This window comes from Beta vulgaris, chromosome 4 (genome assembly GCF_026745355.1).
Source record: "Beta vulgaris subsp. vulgaris cultivar EL10 chromosome 4, EL10.2, whole genome shotgun sequence".
Lineage (NCBI taxonomy): Eukaryota > Viridiplantae > Streptophyta > Magnoliopsida > Caryophyllales > Amaranthaceae > Beta > Beta vulgaris.
Genome location: NC_079205.1, coordinates 16,267,178 through 16,286,371, shown reverse-complemented (window position 1 = coordinate 16,286,371; position 19,194 = coordinate 16,267,178). Strand labels below are relative to the sequence as shown.

The following is a 19,194-nucleotide window of genomic DNA, read 5'->3' as shown; positions in this document are numbered from 1 at the left end:
TCCTAACAGCTAAGACATGAACACGCTCAACAATCATCATACTTCTGGCAAGCAATAGGCACGCCTTCAAAGACAGAACGAAACCTTCCATTAGCAGTAATTTGGTAGATCAAGAACTATTTAAATCTCAAGAACCTCAGTATCAAAGCCAATAAACACACAACGCAGCAATTCGTAGATGGCGTTTCAAAAATGAGATTTGCAAAAGGACAAGAAAAACAGTAGTCACTTTCATCATATTTATAACAGCAGCAAATTAGTCACTCACTGTGAGGGCAAAAGAAATAAGTTTGGGATACTACATTATTAGTACCCTATAAGAAGGCAGCAAACAAATTTGTGCTGCCAGCAAGGGATTGAATTGATGTCCTCAAAAGTAACACATGAACACAATGGCTCACCAAACTTCAGGGCGAAGCTCACCAGTTGCTGGAGGCATCCATCTTCCAGAGTGGTATACATTCTCACCTACCTTCCAGCCCGGTACATTCTTCATAATTCTGGCCTCGTCTTCTAGGTACTTTTTCCATTCTATGACAAATCTGGGGATTATGGTGAACAAAAAGTCACTTAGAATGATGTATAACAACAATTGTAATGTTAAAAATACAAACCGTAACATATCACACACAGAATGAAGCTTACTTACCTTTCATCCTCTTCTGCCTGCAGCAAAGGCAGTATAGCTCGACGAGCAGCATATTTCTCTTCCTTGATTACCCTATGTAGACATAAGTGCAAGTACATATTACATCAATCAACAGCTTTTCAAGGTAATTTATGTAGATGCATATTTTCATTCCAAAACTAGTAATTAGGCCCGGGTTATTTCCCGGGTAAGAAATTTATTAAAATAATATTTCATGATAATAACACTAAATACAACTTAGCCTAGTGGTTACAACTTTAGTATATGTACTTGAGGTCTCGAGATCAAACCCTATACTATGCAATTTCTTAATTTTTTTATTGTACATGGATTACATGAACTAAAACTCCCTAGGGAGAGCGCCACGTGGCACAGTTTCTTGTTTTCGCAAGCCTTTTAATATATTTGTATAGATAGATAGGTACTACTTGTCTTTGTGGTTGTGTATAAAGTGCTTTAAACTTCTACTTTCTATATAACTGGTGATTGGAATATCCTTTTGACATCAAAGTGCTAAACCCAAATATCAGCACCCAATTATACACACGTTTGCAAGGAGGAAAAAGAAGAATAGTGGGACCAGGGGAACTGAGGTCATTAACCAAGGAGCTACAGATGGCAATCAAGGAGTGGACTGAGATAACAGAATCAGTTAGGGGAATCATCACTTGTCAGAGTAGTGGGAGTAAAGGGTTGTAATTAGAATAAATAGGAAAATTGAGGTGAGAGAAAGTTTATCCAGAAATTGAGTAGTTGTTTTGGGAAAGTTGGAGACCCCTTACTTCTCGAAGTGTAAGGATTGTATTGAGAGTTTTGCTGGGTTTGCTGTGTTATACAATTACTATCCACTGGTTTGCCTATTTTCTCTTGTTCACTTTGTTTACTGTCAGCTAGAATACCTGAGTACCTAGCAGTTGGTATCAGAGCGGAAGATTCCGGCGAGTGAAAGTATGGTGACCACCAACACTCAGCGCATCGAACAGCTAGAACAGGGGATAGCAGAAATGCGCGCGTCTCTCGCAGAAGAGGTGGCGAAGGCGGTGGATTCTGCAGTTGGAGCTTTACAACAAACTCTGGCCACGCAAATCGCCACAAGTTTGGAGAAAGCCACCAAACAATTGGGCGACGAAATGGCGAAGCTCCATGAAAGGGGAGATCGGAGATTTGAGGACGGCGAAAGAAGTCGGGGTGCTGCGAGAGAGGGACCCGATCTGCGCGATATGGGCTGGGGAAACGTGAGAAGGAGGAGAAATCGCGATCGGAACCATGGAGAGGCGTCGGAAGGGGAAGAAGAGGAAGTGGGATTTGGGGGTGGATTTCAGGGGAGTGAAATTAGCGGGCTAAAAAGTTGGATCTACCCATATTTTCGGGAAATAACCCCGATGGGTGGATAATCCGAGCCGAGAGGTTCTTTAATTTCTACCACCTTAACGAGGAGCAAGTGGAGGCTGCGGTGGTGTCTATGGACGATGATGCACTTTTGTGGTTCCAGTGGGAAAATCGCCGGCGACCGATCATGCGGTGGTCGGAGATGAAGGCGATGCTCTTGCGTCAGTGCACTTTGCACGAGCAGTGGCTGAGCCACCAGCAAACTGAAGGTGTGGTGGAGTATAGGAGGAGATTTAGTGAACTGCTAGCCCCCTTTGAAGGAATACCTGAACCAGTAGCCCAAGCCCAATTCATCAGCAGGTTGAAAGAGGAAATAAAAAATGAAATGAGACTCATTGGGCCTATGTCTTTAGACCATGCCATGGAGTTAGCTCTTCAGATTGAGGCTAAACTTAATTTTGGGCCTAAAAAGAAATGGGAGCCCAGAGGAAGCTATGTATCCTACGGTGGGCCGAGTCAGAATTATAACCCCCCCCCCCTTTACTCACAAAAATTCCACAACACCCCTCCTTATCAAACCCAAACACATCCAGCACCTTTATCCACCCACGTTAGTTCAACAGCTTCTTCAAAATTCCAGAACTCCACAAACTCAACCACAAAACAGTCCAACTCAATACCAGTAGCCAGACCTTTTGGAGAGATAAGGAGAGTCAGTGAGAAAGAGCTGCAATTCAAGAGAGAACGGGGTCTTTGCTTCTGTTGTGATGAGAAATGGGTCGTCGGTCACAAATGCAAGAGGAAGGAGCTCAGTATCCTCTTAGGAATGGAGGAGGGAGAGGTCGAGTATGGCTCTTTCGAAGATTTGTCACAGTTAGAATCCCCCATAGCCCGATTTCGGAACCCCCAACCCAACCCGAAATATCCCTAAATTCTGTAATGGGAATTTAATGGAGGAGGGAGAGGTCGAGTATGGCTCTTTCGAAGATTTGTCACAGTTAGAATCCCCCATAGCCCGATTTCGGAACCCCCAACCCAACCCGAAATATCCCTAAATTCTGTAATGGGAATTTCTAGCCCGAAAACGCTGAAGATGAGGGGTATAATTCATGGGTCAGCCGGTGATTGTGATGGTTGACCCAGGTGCTACCCATAAAATTGTGTCAACAGAAACGGTGCAGCGTTTACAACTCCCGGTGTCTCACTCCAAGTCTTTCGGAGTCTCCTTAGGCACGGGAACAGAGGTTTTTGGAGAGGGGGAGTGCAAGGAGGTGCCGCTAGTAATTCAAGGAGTACAGGTGGTGGAGGACTATTTACCGCTGCCCTTGGGACACTCGGATTTAATCCTAGGCATCCAATGGCTGGAGAAATTAGGGACGATGGTTACAAACTGGAAAACTCAAACTCTGCAATTTAAGGCAGTGGAAAATACAGTCACCTTACAGGGGGATCCGTCCTTAAACCGAGCTGAAATCTCATTCAAAGCCATGATGCGAACTCTGAGGAAGGAAGGAGGGGGCTATTGGGTGGAGTTTGGGCAGTTAGAGAGCAGGACTACAGAGACCCAGGAGACAACGTTGGTGCCCCCTTGTTTACAGCCGATTTTAGCAGCCTATGATTAGGTATTCCACTTACCTCATGGCCTTCCTCCTAGTAGGGGACATGAACATGCAATAGTGTTGAAGCATGGTACAAACCCACTGAGTGTTAGGCCGTACCGTTACCCTCAATCACAAAAAGATGAGATTGAAAGACTTGTTCATGACATGTTGGGGGCAGGGATAATTCAAACATCACATAGTGCTTTCTCAAGTCCAGTTCTGCTAGTTAAAAAGAAGGATGCCTCATGGAGATTTTGTGTGGATTATAGGGCCTTAAACAACGTTACGGTCCCAGATAAATACCCCATTCCTGTTCTTGATGAACTGTTAGACGAGTTGCATGGTTCTGTGGTATTTTCCAAGTTGGACTTGAAATCGGGGTATCATCAGATACGGATGAGGGACGAAGATGTGCCCAAAACCGCCTTCCGCACTCACGAAGGGCATTATGAGTTTCTAATGATGCCATTTGGGCTCACTAACGCACCGGCAACGTTCCAAGCCCTTATGAATGAGGTTTTCAAGCCGTTTTTGAGGAAATTTGTTCTGGTCTTCTTCGATGACATATTGGTTTATAGTAGTAGTATGGAGCAGCATGTGCAGCACCTAGATGTAGTTCTGGGGGTGTTAGCTACCCACCAATTGTATGCCAATCGGAAGAAGTGCGAGTTTGGCAAGAGGGAGGTGGCGTATTTAGGCCACGTAATTTCTCAAAGAGGGGTAGCAATGGATGACTCCAAAGTTCAAGCAATGCTGGATTGGCAGGTTCCTAATACCTTGCGAGAATTGAGAGGGTTTTTGGGATTGACAGGGTACTACCGGAGGTTTATTCGAGGCTATGCTAACATAGCGCAACCATTGACACAGCAACTTAGGAAAGATGCTTTCAAATGGTCACCGGCAGCTACCTTGGCTTTCGAACAGTTGAAAAAAGCTCTAACTACAGCGCCGGTTTTACACATGCCAGATTTTACACTTCCTTTTGTGGTAGAGGCGGATGCCTCGGGGTTTGGGTTAGGAGTTGTCCTCTTGCAGCAGCGACATCCTATTGCATACTACAGCAAAACTTTAGGCGTTCGAGCTCAGTCGAAGTCTATTTACGAGAAGGAATTGATGGCGGTAGTACTTCCAATTCCGAAGTGGCGCCACTACTTGCTAGGGAGGCATTTTGTAATCCACTCAGATCAGCAAAGCTTGAAGTATTTGTTGCAACAACGGGAACTTGCACCCGAATACCAAAAATGGGTGGGGAAATTGTTTGGGTTTGACTGTGAGATCAAGTACAAAACGGGGGCGAGTAATAGGGTGGCGGATGCGTTGTCAAGAAAATCTAGTACCACTCTCGAATATGAGGCGTTGGTATCATCCCACGCTCCTCCTTGGAATGAATTCCAACTTGTTGTTGCGCAAGATGATGAATTGCAACGTTGGATAGCTGTAGGAACACTCCTTTACAAGGGTTGACAGTTGAGCATGGGGTATTAAAGTACAAGGGGAGGCTGGTTGTTCCTAGGGGCTCTTCCATTCCATCCACTCTCATGAGAGAGTATCACTCCACACCCATGGGAGGGCACTCAGGGGTGTTCAAAACTTATCAGCGCATTTATGCCGAATGGTTTCGGAGGGGAATGAAGAAGGATATCACTGAGTTTGTTCAGAGTTGTCAGACCTGCCAGCAGAATAAAACGTCAACTTTAAGTCCAGCAAGGTTGCTTCAACCCCTTCCTATTCCGTCATTGGTGTGGGAGGACATCTCCATGGATTTTGTGGAGGGGCTGCCCAAATCTTTGGGGTTGGATACGGTGTAAGTAGTCGTGGATAGGTTAACAAAGTATGGTCATTTCATAGGCTTAAAACATCCTTTCACAGCTCCATCTGTAGCGGCTGTATTCATCAAGGAGATTGTGCGTATTCATGGGTTCCTTCTACTATAGTCTCAGATAGGGACCGGATTTTTATGAGTCTTTTCTGGCGAGAGTTGTTCAAGTTAAAGGGTACCAATCTTCACAGGAGTATCGCCTACCATCCTCAGTCCAACGGCCAAACGGAGGTGGTAAATAAATCTCTGGAGGCGTATCTGAGATGCTTCATTAATGGGCAGCCGAAGTATTGGGCCACTTGGCTTCTGTGGGTGGAGTATTGGTACAACACATCCACACATGCTTCAACCAAGTGCACACCCTTCAAGGCCGTGTATGGGAGGGACCCACCTCCGCTGTTTCGTTTCGAGAGGGGAAGCACATCTGTGTGTTCTCTCGAAGAGCAACTTCTGGAGAGTGATGCCGTTCTGGATGAATTAAAATTCCATTTACTAGCAGCACAAAATTCTATGAAGATGCAGGAAGATAAGAAGCGGAGGGATATCAATTTGGCTGTGGGTGATCCGGTGTATTTAAGGTTGCAACCTTATCGACAACGGTCCTTGGCTCAACGGAAGCATGAGAAACTTTCCCCCAGCTTCTATGGACCCTTTCCCATCAGTAAAAAAAATCGGCTCGATAGCTTATCAGTTGGAACTTCCCCCCAGAAGCCAAGATACATCCAGTGTTCCATGTATCTCAGCTCAAAAAAATGGTGGGTCAAGCTCACATTTCTTCTACTCTACCCCCTCAGTTGACTGCTGACTTGGTGCTAGCCACTAAACCTGAGGAAATCTTGGGTCTGCGTACCAGTGCTCCCCACACAACTGCAGCTACAGAGGTCCTAGTCAAGTTGCAGAATTTACCAGACTATGAAGCCACATGGGAGTCCATACCCTTACTTGCAGCTAGGTTCCCAGACTTCCACCTTGAGGACAAGGTGGTTAATTGGCCCGGGGGTATTGCTAAACCCAAATATCAGCACCCAATTATACACACGTATGCAAGGAGGAAAAAGAAGAATAGTGGGACCAGGGGCACTGAGGTCATTAACCAAGGAGCTACATATGGCAATCAAGGAGTGGACTGAGATAACAGAATCAGTTAGGGGAATCATCACTTGTCAGAGTAGTGGGAGTAAAGGGTTGTAATTAGAATAAATAGGAAACTTGAGGTGAGAGAAAGTTTATCCAGAAATTGAGTAGTTGTTTTGGGAAAGTTTTGGAGACCCCTTACTTCTCGAAGTGTAAGGATTGTATTGAGAGTTTTGCTAGGTTTGCTCACTTATACAATTACTATCCACTGGTTTGCCTATTTTCTCTTGTTCACTTTGTTTAGTGTCAGCTAGAATACCTGAGTACCTAGCACAAAGCCTCAGTTTCATCTTACATCAAAAGATTACTATATTAAGAGGTCACAACTTTTGAAAACATAGCAAATTGGAATTCAATAGCTTTAAACACCATTAAAAATGACCAACACAAAAAAAAAAAAAAAAGAATTCTTGGCACTTGCTTGAATCCTATCTAGACTAAATATGTAAACCTTACTGGAAAGATTAATCAAAAGAAGTGGATGCCTAGTCTTCATTCAGTTCCCAACATGTGACATAAGGCAATGTCTCTATGTGGGTTTGCGAAGTGCTTTTATCCTCATTTGTGCAGATAAATACAAAGGAAACAAAGAGAAAGATGAAAACGAGGCAGAGGCATGTCATCAGGATCTCCATCTGCTGGCAGGTTGACTATGTCATCCACATTCTTCCAACAGGCCACCCATTTTTTTCATATCAAAATCTGGATAGCATCATACTATGGGGTGGTAACACGTTGAAACCAAAATAGGCTTGTCCATATTAATATATGCCCACTTTCCCTAGTTTCATTATGACAAAAAAATATGCCAGATAGCTTTTTTGGCATTTCCTTAGTTTCATTAAGATGCCAAATTACACGGACTCATTATGATCCGGATGTCTAATGCTTGGTCTCTAAACATTATTGCGGAAGATAAAAATACTCATATATAAGCAAATATAAAGTTACTTTCCAATATGTCATAGCAGGAACTATATAATTAGGTTTGTATGGGATAATTTCTCCTATCTCCCTAATTTCAGATCATTACTTATTTTCATGTCATCTCAACTTTGTAGATAATTAAGGATCTAGTGGTTGGGATCTTAAACTCTGGTTCCAGTCCTGATTTGAACTATGCCTATCTCAGAACTCCTAAGACCTATGTCACTCAGGGGATTTAAAGGGCATGTGGTTTGAAAGCTAAAAGCTTTTATATAAAGGATCACACTTAAGTATCCATATCCATCTGGGAAAAGTATATATGTTGGACATGGGTACCTGGGCTGACTGGAACTCACTTATATCATAGAAATGGTCCGTTAATTTTCCATCTCCGTCTTTTGGTTAGCCAAGTTGACCAGAGTAGAAAGTAGAAACTAAGGAAGTGACTAGTTTGTAATGGAGAGAGAATTATAAATCAAGCTATGAGCATATAGTATTCAAACCTCTGACTCAGCTAATTGGGCAACTGGCCAACCCATCACAACAATACAGACAACACAAGTGTCCAGGTTTAGTATTTCTACTAACCAAGCACTTAAAGTTCATTAAGATTCATCTATTTAGTTTAAAGTTATAACAATTAACTACGAGGCCTTTCTGACACAAACAAGATCAAGAATCTCTTCAAAAATTCATGACTTCACTTCATTAGGATAAACAAATTTGACAAAATATTATGCATATAAGATAATCCAAAGAGATAAGTAATCACATCTCTCAGTTTTCCCCTTCTCTCGTTTCATTTTTTTTTTTTTGGGGGGGGGGGGTTACTGGTAACTTTAAAATTTTCATATAGTGGCAATGAAGCCAACAAGCAAATTTATTCTTCATACCGTCATACTTTACTATATTACATAATTCTTGACGCGTAAAATAAATACTGTATGATTTACTTGCCTTACTTTATAGAGGGACAAGGATTTTCCAAGTATCAAAAATTCAAAACCTAGCGAATCTATTACACTTTATACGCAGATATTAGATTCCACTAGTGTGTATAAGTATGAAAATGAGAAAGATGTTGCTATCTTGATCCTTCAACATACACATTCTCATGATGAATACACATAAAAAATTGACAGAGTAGAAATCTTTTAGCTAGAAAAACTTCATCAGATGAACAATTAACAAAAAGAATAATCTCCCGTAATCAATGTCAAACCCTCTATTCCCTATATGAGCTATGATGGAGACTATATCAGATGAACAATTAGCACAAAGAACATACTTCAATGAGCCCATTTCATGAGCAACAAATCCATTAGGTTGGCAGCTTCAATAAAACCATTATCCACACCGCGGATTTTACACAGGTTAGCATTCCTTGTATCAGCAGCAAGCAACCCTAAATTAACTCCACCACAAGTACCTCAATCGACTCGAAAGTCGAAATCCAATCACCTCACCTCCCATTAGCTCTTAACAAAATTCCAAATTCCCAAACCACCATTTGACAAAAACATCAAAACCCATGTAATTATGAGCCTATCAAAGGCATTTACACTGCATTTTCCAATCCTCCAAGATAACCCACCAAAACCCGTCTCACTATCTATCTTAAAGGAACCACTTATTATTGACGCTACTTTTCAAGCGACCCCTTTAGCTCAAATAGAGACATAAGAAAGGTTATTTGTAGACCAAAAAACCCACCAAACGAATTACAATCGAATGCCAAAGAAACAAAAATCAACGAGATCTGAGTTCATCGACATATAGGAAAGAAAATAATAAGAATAAGAAGAGAGAGAAAGAGAAATTACCGACGTTTCTTGTTACCCTCGCCAACCTGGTACATACCCCAAGCAAAAGCGCCGAAAGTAGTGAGGAAAATGGCCATAGCACTGGGACCCTTAGTGGGGATCCGACGAGCGTAACGGACGGGTGCGAAACCACCGGGTGGAGGACCATCTTGAAGGAGAGGCATGTCCTTCACACTGGCCATTCCTGGCTTATTCCTGATTACTGCTTCTGTCATTTTTTTCTCTCTCTTCTTTCGCTTACGATCCTCGTCTCTTTGATTTTCGAAACTACGCCAAGACGGAGTAATAGGCTAATAGCTGATGCCTGATGAATGATGATGAGGGCCGAGGGGGGGAGACAAAAAGGGGAATACTGACTAGGTGGAGAGGAAGATTAGATCCATTAACCCATCTTTGTTTACTTTCTCTTCTTATTCACTTTGGGTTGGGTGCGTTTGGTTGGGACTTGAGACTTGGGAGTAGAGATGTCTAATCCTGCGGGCCAATCCACCCCATCCAGCCCAGCCCACCTTGTGGATCGTGTCGGTTGGGCCAGTAAAAAATCCGGTCCAACCCAGCTCAAACCGTGAAATTGGTGGGTGGGTCGTGGGCTAGATTTCTTGAGCCCAACACACTAAAGTCCGCTACTAAAACCACCCATTTCAGATCACGAAACCGGTCCATTCCGGCCCATGAACCAGACCAGTCCAATCCAAGTAAATATTGAACCAAATTGTGTATATTTTATTCAAATTGTATATATTTTAATCAAATTGCATATATTATAATTCAATCAAATTTAAAAATGATGAAATTATTCATTAATATTAATATTTGCATATATTTTGATTCAGTTTAATGATTTTATGTAACAATAATGAATAATTTCAATGATTAAATAATTTTGAAAAAATAATTTCATGTCGGCCCGCCAGCCCGGTCCAGCCCACCAGACCCACGAACCGCTTCCCGAACCGTGAAAACCGATAACAAACCGGTGTGGGTCAAGATTTTTCAGCCAGCCCATCCAACCCATGAATTTCACGGTCCGGTCCTGGACCGTGAAATCTCAGCCTAGTCCGCTACGATCCACGGTCCGGCCTGCACCAATGGCCATCACTACTTGGGAGGAAAGTGTTTTGCTCATTTTCCTCTATTTGGTTTGGATCTGATTAAGGAAGAGAAAATTTGGATGAGAATTCATTTTTCTTTTTAGGGAGGTAAATGAAGTCACACTTTCTCCCATCCTATAAAACGATAACAAAACACAAACAAATGAAAATAGGTTCATAGAAAAGTTACTTTTCTTGCAACCAAACAAAGGAGAATCAATCTATAATTGAGTTTTCCTCTAAAAAATGATTTTCATGGAAAAACACTTACCATTGGAAATATTTTCCATCCAACCAAACAAAGGAGAAATGTTTTTATTTTTATTTTTATCTTTCTCACTTTCTTGTGCACATCTCTCAATGCACAACTTTGAACTTAAATATCTTTCATTATATATTAGTAAAAATTATAATGATTGAATATTAATAATGTACTGATTGAGACAAGTCAAACAAGATCACATATGACTATATTTTTTCTTATAAATTGAGAAGATTCTCTCTAAGTATGAATAGTGTCAAGATTCTAAGTGAGAACGATAAAAAAAAAGGGAGTACTTAACAAATTTAGCTCACGCAATGATATGAAAACACTAAATGAAATTGATTTTACTTTCATTCAGAATAAATTACAAGAAAATGCATAGTAAATTGCTTCCTAAACTACTATTGTGTCTAAAATTGTTCTCAATAATGAGTCTAAAACTAGAATTTGGGGAATACATTTGATGTTTCTCATTCTTCTAATGTGTGTCCAACTTTAGAAATTGAAAATGTGAATGCTTTCTGCGATATTCTTGTCAGCCCTAAAGGAAATGTGAACCTTTTTCATCAACATATAACGAGGGAATAGACCATCTAAACTTCAGATATAGACATAAATCATGATTTTCCGAAGCAAATCCTGGACCTTTTGTCCCACACAATCCACCGTACTTATTATCTAGCCCTTCACTAAAAGACTTGGTGAAATAACTAATCTAACTATCTATATAAAATAAGACCACACTCAAGGTGCCTAAATCCCAGTATCAAAATAAAAATGGTTGCATAATTACAACAATTTAATCGGTGTTTGCTATCTCTAGTATCTCCATTAAATCACACGCCTGACTTTTAATTAGTCAAAAAAATACACAATAATTTTGTACACAAGAAAATTTGATTACCAATCATGATTTTCCAAAGTTACCAAGCAAGACTTGGCCTAGTGGTAAAGGTTTGGTCTCATGACTTTAAAATCATGGGATCAAATTTCACTATTGGAAGTGAGATTTCTGTTGAAACCCATTAAGTGCCCACTTGTGAGTGTCCCACATTGAAGAAAGAGGAGAGAATAAACCACTTTATAAGATAAGGAGTTACTCCTCCTATCACCAATTGGTTTTAGGATGGAACCTCCTAACTTGTAAGTGGGCCAAACTCTCCTCCTTCTTATTGGGTTACTCAGGTCCATTTTCATAAAATCTGAAAATTAACAGGCTATCATAGCCCGGGCTGTGGGTCTACTCCTAACTTGTAAGTGGTTATATGCACAGTGCCAGTCCAGCAGGATCTTTCATCCTACAACTTAAAAAAAACGAGATTTTCCAAAACAAAGGGTTTACCAATGAGAATATAACGGCCCTGGCCCCTGACGTTAAATTAGATTTAGACTAAACCCTCTCTAAGTCTCTGTTCTTTGTTCTCTTTTCTCCATTCTCCCTCTCGACTCTCGAAAATGGAGGTGGTTATGGCATCATCTTCTACAGACGGCGGCGTAGGTTGCTGGGACCTACAAACAGGCGTCGAGCAACTCCGCTACAAATCGTGCTTGTCTCCCCCACACGGTCTTGTTTCCGTCGGCGGCCGCTTCTTCGCCTCCGCTCAGCTCCGCCAATTCTCCACTTTCGGCTCCATTCTCTACTGGTCTTGGCATAAGGTTCTCCCTCTCTCTCTCTCCTCTGACTTCAATTTGACCGTTTCTCTGTAAATTTTGCCTTTTCAAGTTATTTACTTGTGTTGTGAATTTTTTCAATTGTGCAGCCTCAGCCTGAAGTTAAGAGTTTTCCGGCCGAGCCGATAAAACCTTTGGTGTCGAATCGTGAGGGAACTTACCTCATTGGAGGTGGCGCTTCTGGCGATGTTATTGTTTGGGAGGTAGTATTTTTTGATCAATTAGTAACTAGCTATGTACTTCATCTGTTCTAAAATAAATGAAACTTAGGGGCCTAGGGGAGGCACGGGGACTAAGGGGAGGTGTGGGATAGAGAAAAATTAAAAGATCGAAGAGAACTAATGTCAAATAAAGTAACGTTTTACTTGTTATGAAACGATCTAAAATGGTGAGTGTTTATGTTTTTTATATTAGAATAGAGGAAGTATTATTTTTGGTTTAATAATTTTTACTCGTATGCAAATTGGGAACATTTCAAGCTCTGAATTCATGTTATATGTAAATTCATGAGACGTTCCTAATTTATAGCCGTTATGAATGCCTTTTTGTTCATGACATTTTGTTGTGGTATATATAACACAAATGCTGTATATTGAGTCATGAATGTTGTATGCGGAATGACAAATGTTCGAGATGAAATTTAAGGTATCAACATTATCTATGGGCTATGATAAGATGGTGAAATTTTGATGTCAATGTACAACAATTGTGATCTAATATAAAACATTTTGTGATCTATTATCCAATAATCATGACATGTTTAGTTATATTTAAGATCAATTGTTGTATATTGAGTCATGAATGTTGTATGTGGACTGACAAATGTTGGAGATGAAAACAGAATTGGAACATTATTTATGGGCTTCGTTGATGGTAAAATTTTGATGTTGATGTACAACAATTGTTATCTAATTTAGAATAATTTTAATTGATTATCCAATAAATAAATGTTATGGACAGAAATATATAATAATATTTGTTTTTTAGGTCATTAAAATTTGAGTTGGGAGGACTGATTAATGAAAAGACACCAATTTGATCGAAAGTTGGAAGTTTTATGCATCGTTAAGTGTGCATTATTTCTATCATGGTGATGTAACATTAGTATAACAGATGGTGAACTTATTAATTTGTCTTTCTTTTTGTCTCTGTGTGTTCGTTGATTAGGTTTTCACTGGTAGATTACTCAAGAAGTGGCATGCGCATTATGGGGCAGTCACTTGTTTGGCATTGTCAGATGATGAATCGCTGCTTATTTCTGGCGCAGAAGATGGAGGTGTTAGAGTTTGGTCGCTCTTCATGTACTGTTTGAATTTGCTCTTTATCTAATTAATTGAGTTCACTTGTGATTGTTTTAATTGCTCTCTTCCTGATATTTGAGAATCATGATAGTGCCACAAATTAACTTTATCTTGTGGTTTTTTAGGATGTTTGATGATGCCAGAAGAAAGGAAGCTAGGCATGATTACGTGCATAGTTTCAGGGATCATACTTTACGTGTTACAGATGTTAAATCGGGTCATGGAGGATCTAATGCTATCATTATTTCTGCTTCAGAGGATCAAACCTGTAAGGTTAGTTTTTTTTGTAGTAAATTTTTTATTCTCAAGAAAACTCTTAATTAAAGAAGTAAAATGAAGAGGAGAAAGCTAGTTTTGTATGAAGGGGGCATAAAAAGTTAGCTTGATTTCCTAGGGAACAAAATGTGTTGTGAACCAATTATGCCTAATTTATGCAAAGTTCGACTCATTATTATACTGGATGTGGAATTTCTTGTGGCATTCATTTGCGGACCAATTTTGTTGTGGCATTGACGATGTAATTTTAGGCATAGGGATGATTTCAAATGATTATTTATTTTACAAGTGATTTTGAGAATTTGACCTTCACTTAAGTGTGGTTATTGGTTAGAAAGCCTTTTTCTCAACTAAGATTCATGCCACACCATCATTTTGATAGAACTTCCTACTTTCAGTTAAGTAGCATATTCTTTTTGATGCGATTGCGGAAGCTTTGAAACAAAAACAATACAAAGAACACTTAAAGATTGAAACTTTGTACAGAAATGGTCTAAAGGTTCGAACTTGGTAACAAAATAATATAAAGATTGAATCTTTATAGGAATAGGCTCTATATGTTCCCTCGAGAACTAGAGGATCTCTACCTAACCTCGATTAGGAGATGCACACAAACCACGATTTATGTGTTCTTGGTATGACAACCAAATTCACTGAACAAGCACTTGACGTTCTTTAATCAAAAGCAAACAACAACCCAGTTTTATTAATGGTGCTCGTGTAGTTTATATACACGCCTAAGATAAATCCTAGCACACCCTAAATCCTAACACAAACTGACAACTAATAAGATAAACAACAACTAAGGAGATAAACCATAAAACAATAAGACTCCTAGCTAACCTTAACTTAAGCATCACACGCCTAAGTTAAGCATAGCCATGCCTAGGATAAGCATGAACATATCCTAGCTAACTTAGACTCCTAACAAGACTCAATGACAAAGGAATTAGACTCCGAAACATAATATGATTCATTTATCACTCAAACACCCAAACTAAAGAATTATAAAGCAACTAAAATACAAAGTCTACTAACAAACTAGGACACTTCATAAATAATCCTAACAGAATTAGGATTGTGCATTTTGATGCTCCACACACGCATCACTTTTTGTGCCAAACTGTCAAGTTCGTTCTACTTCTACGGATTAGAGAATCTCGTGTTATTAGTTGTTTCACTTGTTGAGTGCCAGATACTTCTTTTTACACAATACTTGTGGTAAATTGGTCTTATAAACGAGAGAAAGTAAGTGAAGTATAATAACTTGTCTTTTAGGAAGCGTCTAAGCCTGGTTGAAAAGGTATGAGTGGATTTGGTCTTTGTCTTCAAATCGCTTCATCCATTCGATACAAAGTTTAGGAGCTTCATTTGACTTATTTATTTAATTTTTGGTAGTTGGCAGTGGGTAATTTCGTTTGTGATTAGTGGAATGTGGGACCTCAACTTTTTAAAGTAAGAGTGTGGTGGTGATGAGAAATAATATAATTTGGTGGGGCCATGTCATTTTAGGAAGTGTATCAATTACCGTGGGACTGGCAAAAATATGAAGTTTATTGATTAATATGGTACGGAGGGAGTATATCACATTGATCTTTGGGCTTTGTCTCATGATACACATGATGAATGATGCTCATGATATTTCTGCTACCCTGTATGCTTGAAGGCAAGTTCAATTATGATGGGCCAGCAATTAAGAAAGGACTAGCCTTTGGGATCACCTTTGTTTTAGTCTTTCTTCATAGAATATATATGGCCTTTTGGCTTCTGTAGTTTCACTTACTGTGAAACCTGATGAAATTTTATTTGCTGATGTATTGTCAAATAAGAAAAGAAATAATTAAGTTTCTTTTGCATAACATGAATATGACTGATCTTTGTTTAATATCTTTCTCATTTTCTGTAATCTCTAGGTATGGAGCCTGGCAACAGGAAGATTATTGCGGAACATTGTATTCTCATCTGTTATCGATGCGATTGCAATTGATGTGGGCGAATATGCTTTTTATGCTGGTGGAAGAGATGGCAAGATATACATTGCTGAGCTCAATGCTTTGACTAGGTGTAGCACTGACTATGGGAAGCATATTCTCGGCTTTCTAACTGATTCAAGGTCTGTCATCTACGGTTTCATATTTGTGGTTTCGTTGGTTGGTATGTTGCTTTTATTTGTGAAATAGTCCATCAAGTATCCTCACTGTATATATATAAATTATTAAATTTGAAAGCAGTACTCCACTTAATTATGTCAAATGTGCTGGACAAGCATGATATGTGGTAAACTTTAGCTTACTGTTCATATTGCTTTGTTGTTAACTGCTCATAAGTTTCTGTTTACGGGGCTTTTTGTCTAGTGTCTATCATGTGGTTTCAAATTTCAAAGTTCTTTCTTTCTATTTCACGATCAGCACAAACACCTGGAGGCAGGGGAAAAAGTTCCAATCTGGAGAAAATACATAGTACCTTTCTACCTTATGTTTAGAACAAACAAGATGGATATCCCTCCAATAGATATAAGTGAAGCTACTTTCATGTGCTTGGAGTCTTATTGGATGGCTCATGGACTTTCTGGGTTGGAACTTGTTGGCTTCTGTCCTCAATCTTCATAAAGTTCTCCCATCACTTGGTAGTGTTAAATTTACAAGTTTACAGCACATTAAAAAGACCATATAAACAATTACATAAGTGTAGAGAAAGTGTTAGGACCCCTTGCATCTGATAACTATCCATGGCACTTGTTACTTGATGTAATCATCTGTTGCATTTCATGTTCAGCATATTTAATACATAGATTATTTCTTTGATGCCAAATATACTCGCTAGCCTTTTAGCTAATGTCCAACTAATTCTTGTCAGTTCTGTGTCTATTGTTGTCTTTCCTTTGTCTATCTTTGTCCTTTCCTTAGGGTTTATCTATGTTCTGAGGAGCAGAATTTGTGTAATTGGGCATCACTCTTACAGATGTTTATTTGCTTTTGAGCTTTTTTTCCCCCCTTCTTTTCTTGTGGTCAACAGTAGGGCTGTTACCTCTCTAGCATTCTGTGCTGATGGAATCTCCTTGGTTTCTGGATCAGAGGATGGCAAGATTCGCATATGGGATACTAGAACTCGTAATATTGTTCGCATGTTCAGACATGCTAAAGGTAATGTTACTTACCACAGACAACCTGTTCATTGACGTGATGTTCTGGAAATTTTGGATTTTGCGCTTCACTAATTTGATGCATTTATCTTATTGCATCTCTTGTCATATTCTAGTTCACCATAGTGAGGAGCACAAGCAGGTAGTTGCAACCTTTCCCTCCCTAGTTATAGGATACAACTCTAGAGGATCCCCCTCCCTTATTTATTCACTCACCAAGTTGGGGCTTTTCATGGTTAAAAGAAATAAGTCTTAGTTTTCAGGTTTGCAACCGTAGTATGCTATTTGTCCCCAAATATGTTTTAGTGTCTGATATCTCTATTACAAATTTATTGTAGTTTCCTATCCTGTAAGGTTGAGAAGTAGCCTTTCAACTGCATTTCAAAACATCAAATACTGTGGTGTACATGTGAGCATTTCTGTAGTAAAAGCTGAAGAGTTTAGAAGCTCTGGGTAGATTTCGGGATGTGGCCAGTGTTTGTATATGTAGTCTTCAAGATGTGTGAAGTTTGTGCTCAATTCTGCACTTGCCAAAATAAAGGGAAAGGTCTTGAAATAAGCAACCCTTTAAATGCAACAGTTTGACTGTGTTATTAACACACAACTTAAACTATTAACATGCTTAATCATCTATTAGTAAAAATTACAGAAAATTGATATTTTGAACATATACTTTGAGACAAATCCTATAATATCTTATATACTAACATTTGTTTTTATATATTAGTGAAAAATATGTTCAAAAGTGATGTATGTGAATGGTGCAAAAGTCAAACTGTCTCATTTATTATTTGATGGAGCGATATCAAATATTGTGTCTCATCCTTGCAAATCTAATAGTGGTAATGAGTAATGACAATATTCAAGCTATTAACATATGAGCTGTTTTGCTTGACAGGTCCAGTGACCAACATTCTGGTGACTAGGCTCTCAGAGAGCGTATTGAAGTCCCAAGCTACGGTTGGAAGGAGGACCTTATTTATGCCTCCCTCACTTGAAAAATATGCAAATTCAAGTGAGGAACTTGTGGGGATAAAGGCTTTTCTTGGTAGTGACAACTCTTCTAATCCAGTTGGTGTTTCTTACCTCACTGAACAGGTGTTAAATAAGCAAATCCAGGAAATTCAGGTTGATATTCCATTTGTTCATTTTTTGTTTATATGTGTGTAATCTGGTTTCTGGTGGTGAATTTTTTTAAAAAAACCATTGTCTCTTTTGTTTAGGAACAAGGCTCGGCTACTGCAGCAGAAATGGAAGTTGAGCGACTAAAGCAGGAAAACAAGAGGGCAATGCAGATGGTCCAGCAATGGAAGAACATGTATGACAATTTGCATCAGTTTTGTGTAAATGAGCTTGTGGATGACAGTCAAGCTAAGCTTAGTAATATCAGATCCAGTTGAGATGTTGCAAAATCATGTGAAGGTAGTCCAGCAATGGAAGAAATCTGGTGCTAATTTGCATCAGTGTTGTGTGAATGAGCTTGTGGACTAACACTCAGAGCAAAACATAGTACTAGAAAATCCGGTTTAGATATTGCCAGTATGTTTATTTCAGCAGGTTCCAAGTTTTGTAGGCTATGTTGATCTCCGCAGTATGCATTTGTAGCTTTTGAGGTATATTAAAATTTTGCTAACAGATCAAATTTAGTTTATGTTAATGTGGACTTTTTTTTAATGGTTAAATGCCGTCATTGTTGCGCATGCTTTCTAAAACTATGTAGAACTTTCAGCTCGTACTATTCTGAAAAGTACCAACAAGGGCTTGCAAGCTTTAACATGGCATCATAACTTGATAAAAAAAATAAGCTGGTTTCAGTTAAGTAGAAAGCGTTGCAAAACTTAAAAACTTGAAAATAAAAAATTAGTTGGATTTGAAACACAGCTGAAAATACAAAATAAGTTGGATTTGAAACAACTGAAAGTACAACGCTTCTTATTTTGAGCAAAAGAGGGGAAAAACCTTGAAAAAATCAGAATAACAAGACCAGAACATAATAGTGGCGATGCCACTCACAATAGAGCAGTGATAAAATGTTCATCATGAGCTTTTTATCACTACCACTCACAGCCATATATTACGAAAATAAGAGAAAAGTGAAAAAAATAGGTGCGTACCCTATAATGAAAGTGACACCTTTGTCAATTTGTAGATTTCTATTAATAAAAT

General features: G+C 39.2%; 2 protein-coding genes across 2 annotated transcripts; one reads left to right on the top strand and one right to left on the bottom strand.

The window, feature by feature from the left end:
* Nucleotides 1-207: 207 nt before the first annotated feature.
* LOC104884570 (NADH dehydrogenase [ubiquinone] 1 alpha subcomplex subunit 13-B) lies at nucleotides 208-9,663 on the bottom strand. The gene is made up of 3 exons (XM_010669247.4): nucleotides 9,283-9,663; nucleotides 650-721; nucleotides 208-542 (listed from the first exon to the last, which is right to left on the bottom strand). The coding sequence occupies exons 1-3, from the start codon at nucleotides 9,495-9,497 to the stop codon at nucleotides 398-400; spliced, it is 432 nt and encodes a 143-aa protein (XP_010667549.1). The 5' UTR covers nucleotides 9,498-9,663; the 3' UTR covers nucleotides 208-397.
* Nucleotides 9,664-12,009: 2,346 nt separating this feature from the next.
* On the top strand, nucleotides 12,010-18,702 carry LOC104884571 (protein ROOT INITIATION DEFECTIVE 3). The gene is made up of 8 exons (XM_010669248.3): nucleotides 12,010-12,294; nucleotides 12,399-12,512; nucleotides 13,477-13,610; nucleotides 13,736-13,883; nucleotides 15,800-15,999; nucleotides 16,902-17,029; nucleotides 17,927-18,156; nucleotides 18,252-18,702. The coding sequence occupies exons 1-8, from the start codon at nucleotides 12,094-12,096 to the stop codon at nucleotides 18,426-18,428; spliced, it is 1,332 nt and encodes a 443-aa protein (XP_010667550.2). The 5' UTR covers nucleotides 12,010-12,093; the 3' UTR covers nucleotides 18,429-18,702.
* The last annotated feature ends 492 nt before the right edge of the window (nucleotides 18,703-19,194 follow it).

What these genes read in the sequence shown, in the direction of transcription:
- LOC104884570 (XM_010669247.4), bottom strand. Translation starts at nt 9,497, where the DNA reads ATGACAGAAGCAGTAATCAGGAATAAGCCAGGAATGGCCAGTGTGAAG. An exon ending in GAGGGTAACAAGAAACGTCG is followed by an intron (nt 722 to 9,282) that starts GTAATTTCTCTT and finishes ATGTCTACATAG; the next exon opens with GGTAATCAAGGAAGAGAAAT. An exon ending in CAGGCAGAAGAGGATGAAAG is followed by an intron (nt 543 to 649) that starts GTAAGTAAGCTT and finishes CATAATCCCCAG; the next exon opens with ATTTGTCATAGAATGGAAAA.
- LOC104884571 (XM_010669248.3), top strand. Translation starts at nt 12,094, where the DNA reads ATGGAGGTGGTTATGGCATCATCTTCTACAGACGGCGGCGTAGGTTGC. An exon ending in TCTACTGGTCTTGGCATAAG is followed by an intron (nt 12,295 to 12,398) that starts GTTCTCCCTCTC and finishes TCAATTGTGCAG; the next exon opens with CCTCAGCCTGAAGTTAAGAG. An exon ending in AGAGTTTGGTCGCTCTTCAT is followed by an intron (nt 13,611 to 13,735) that starts GTACTGTTTGAA and finishes GTGGTTTTTTAG; the next exon opens with GATGTTTGATGATGCCAGAA.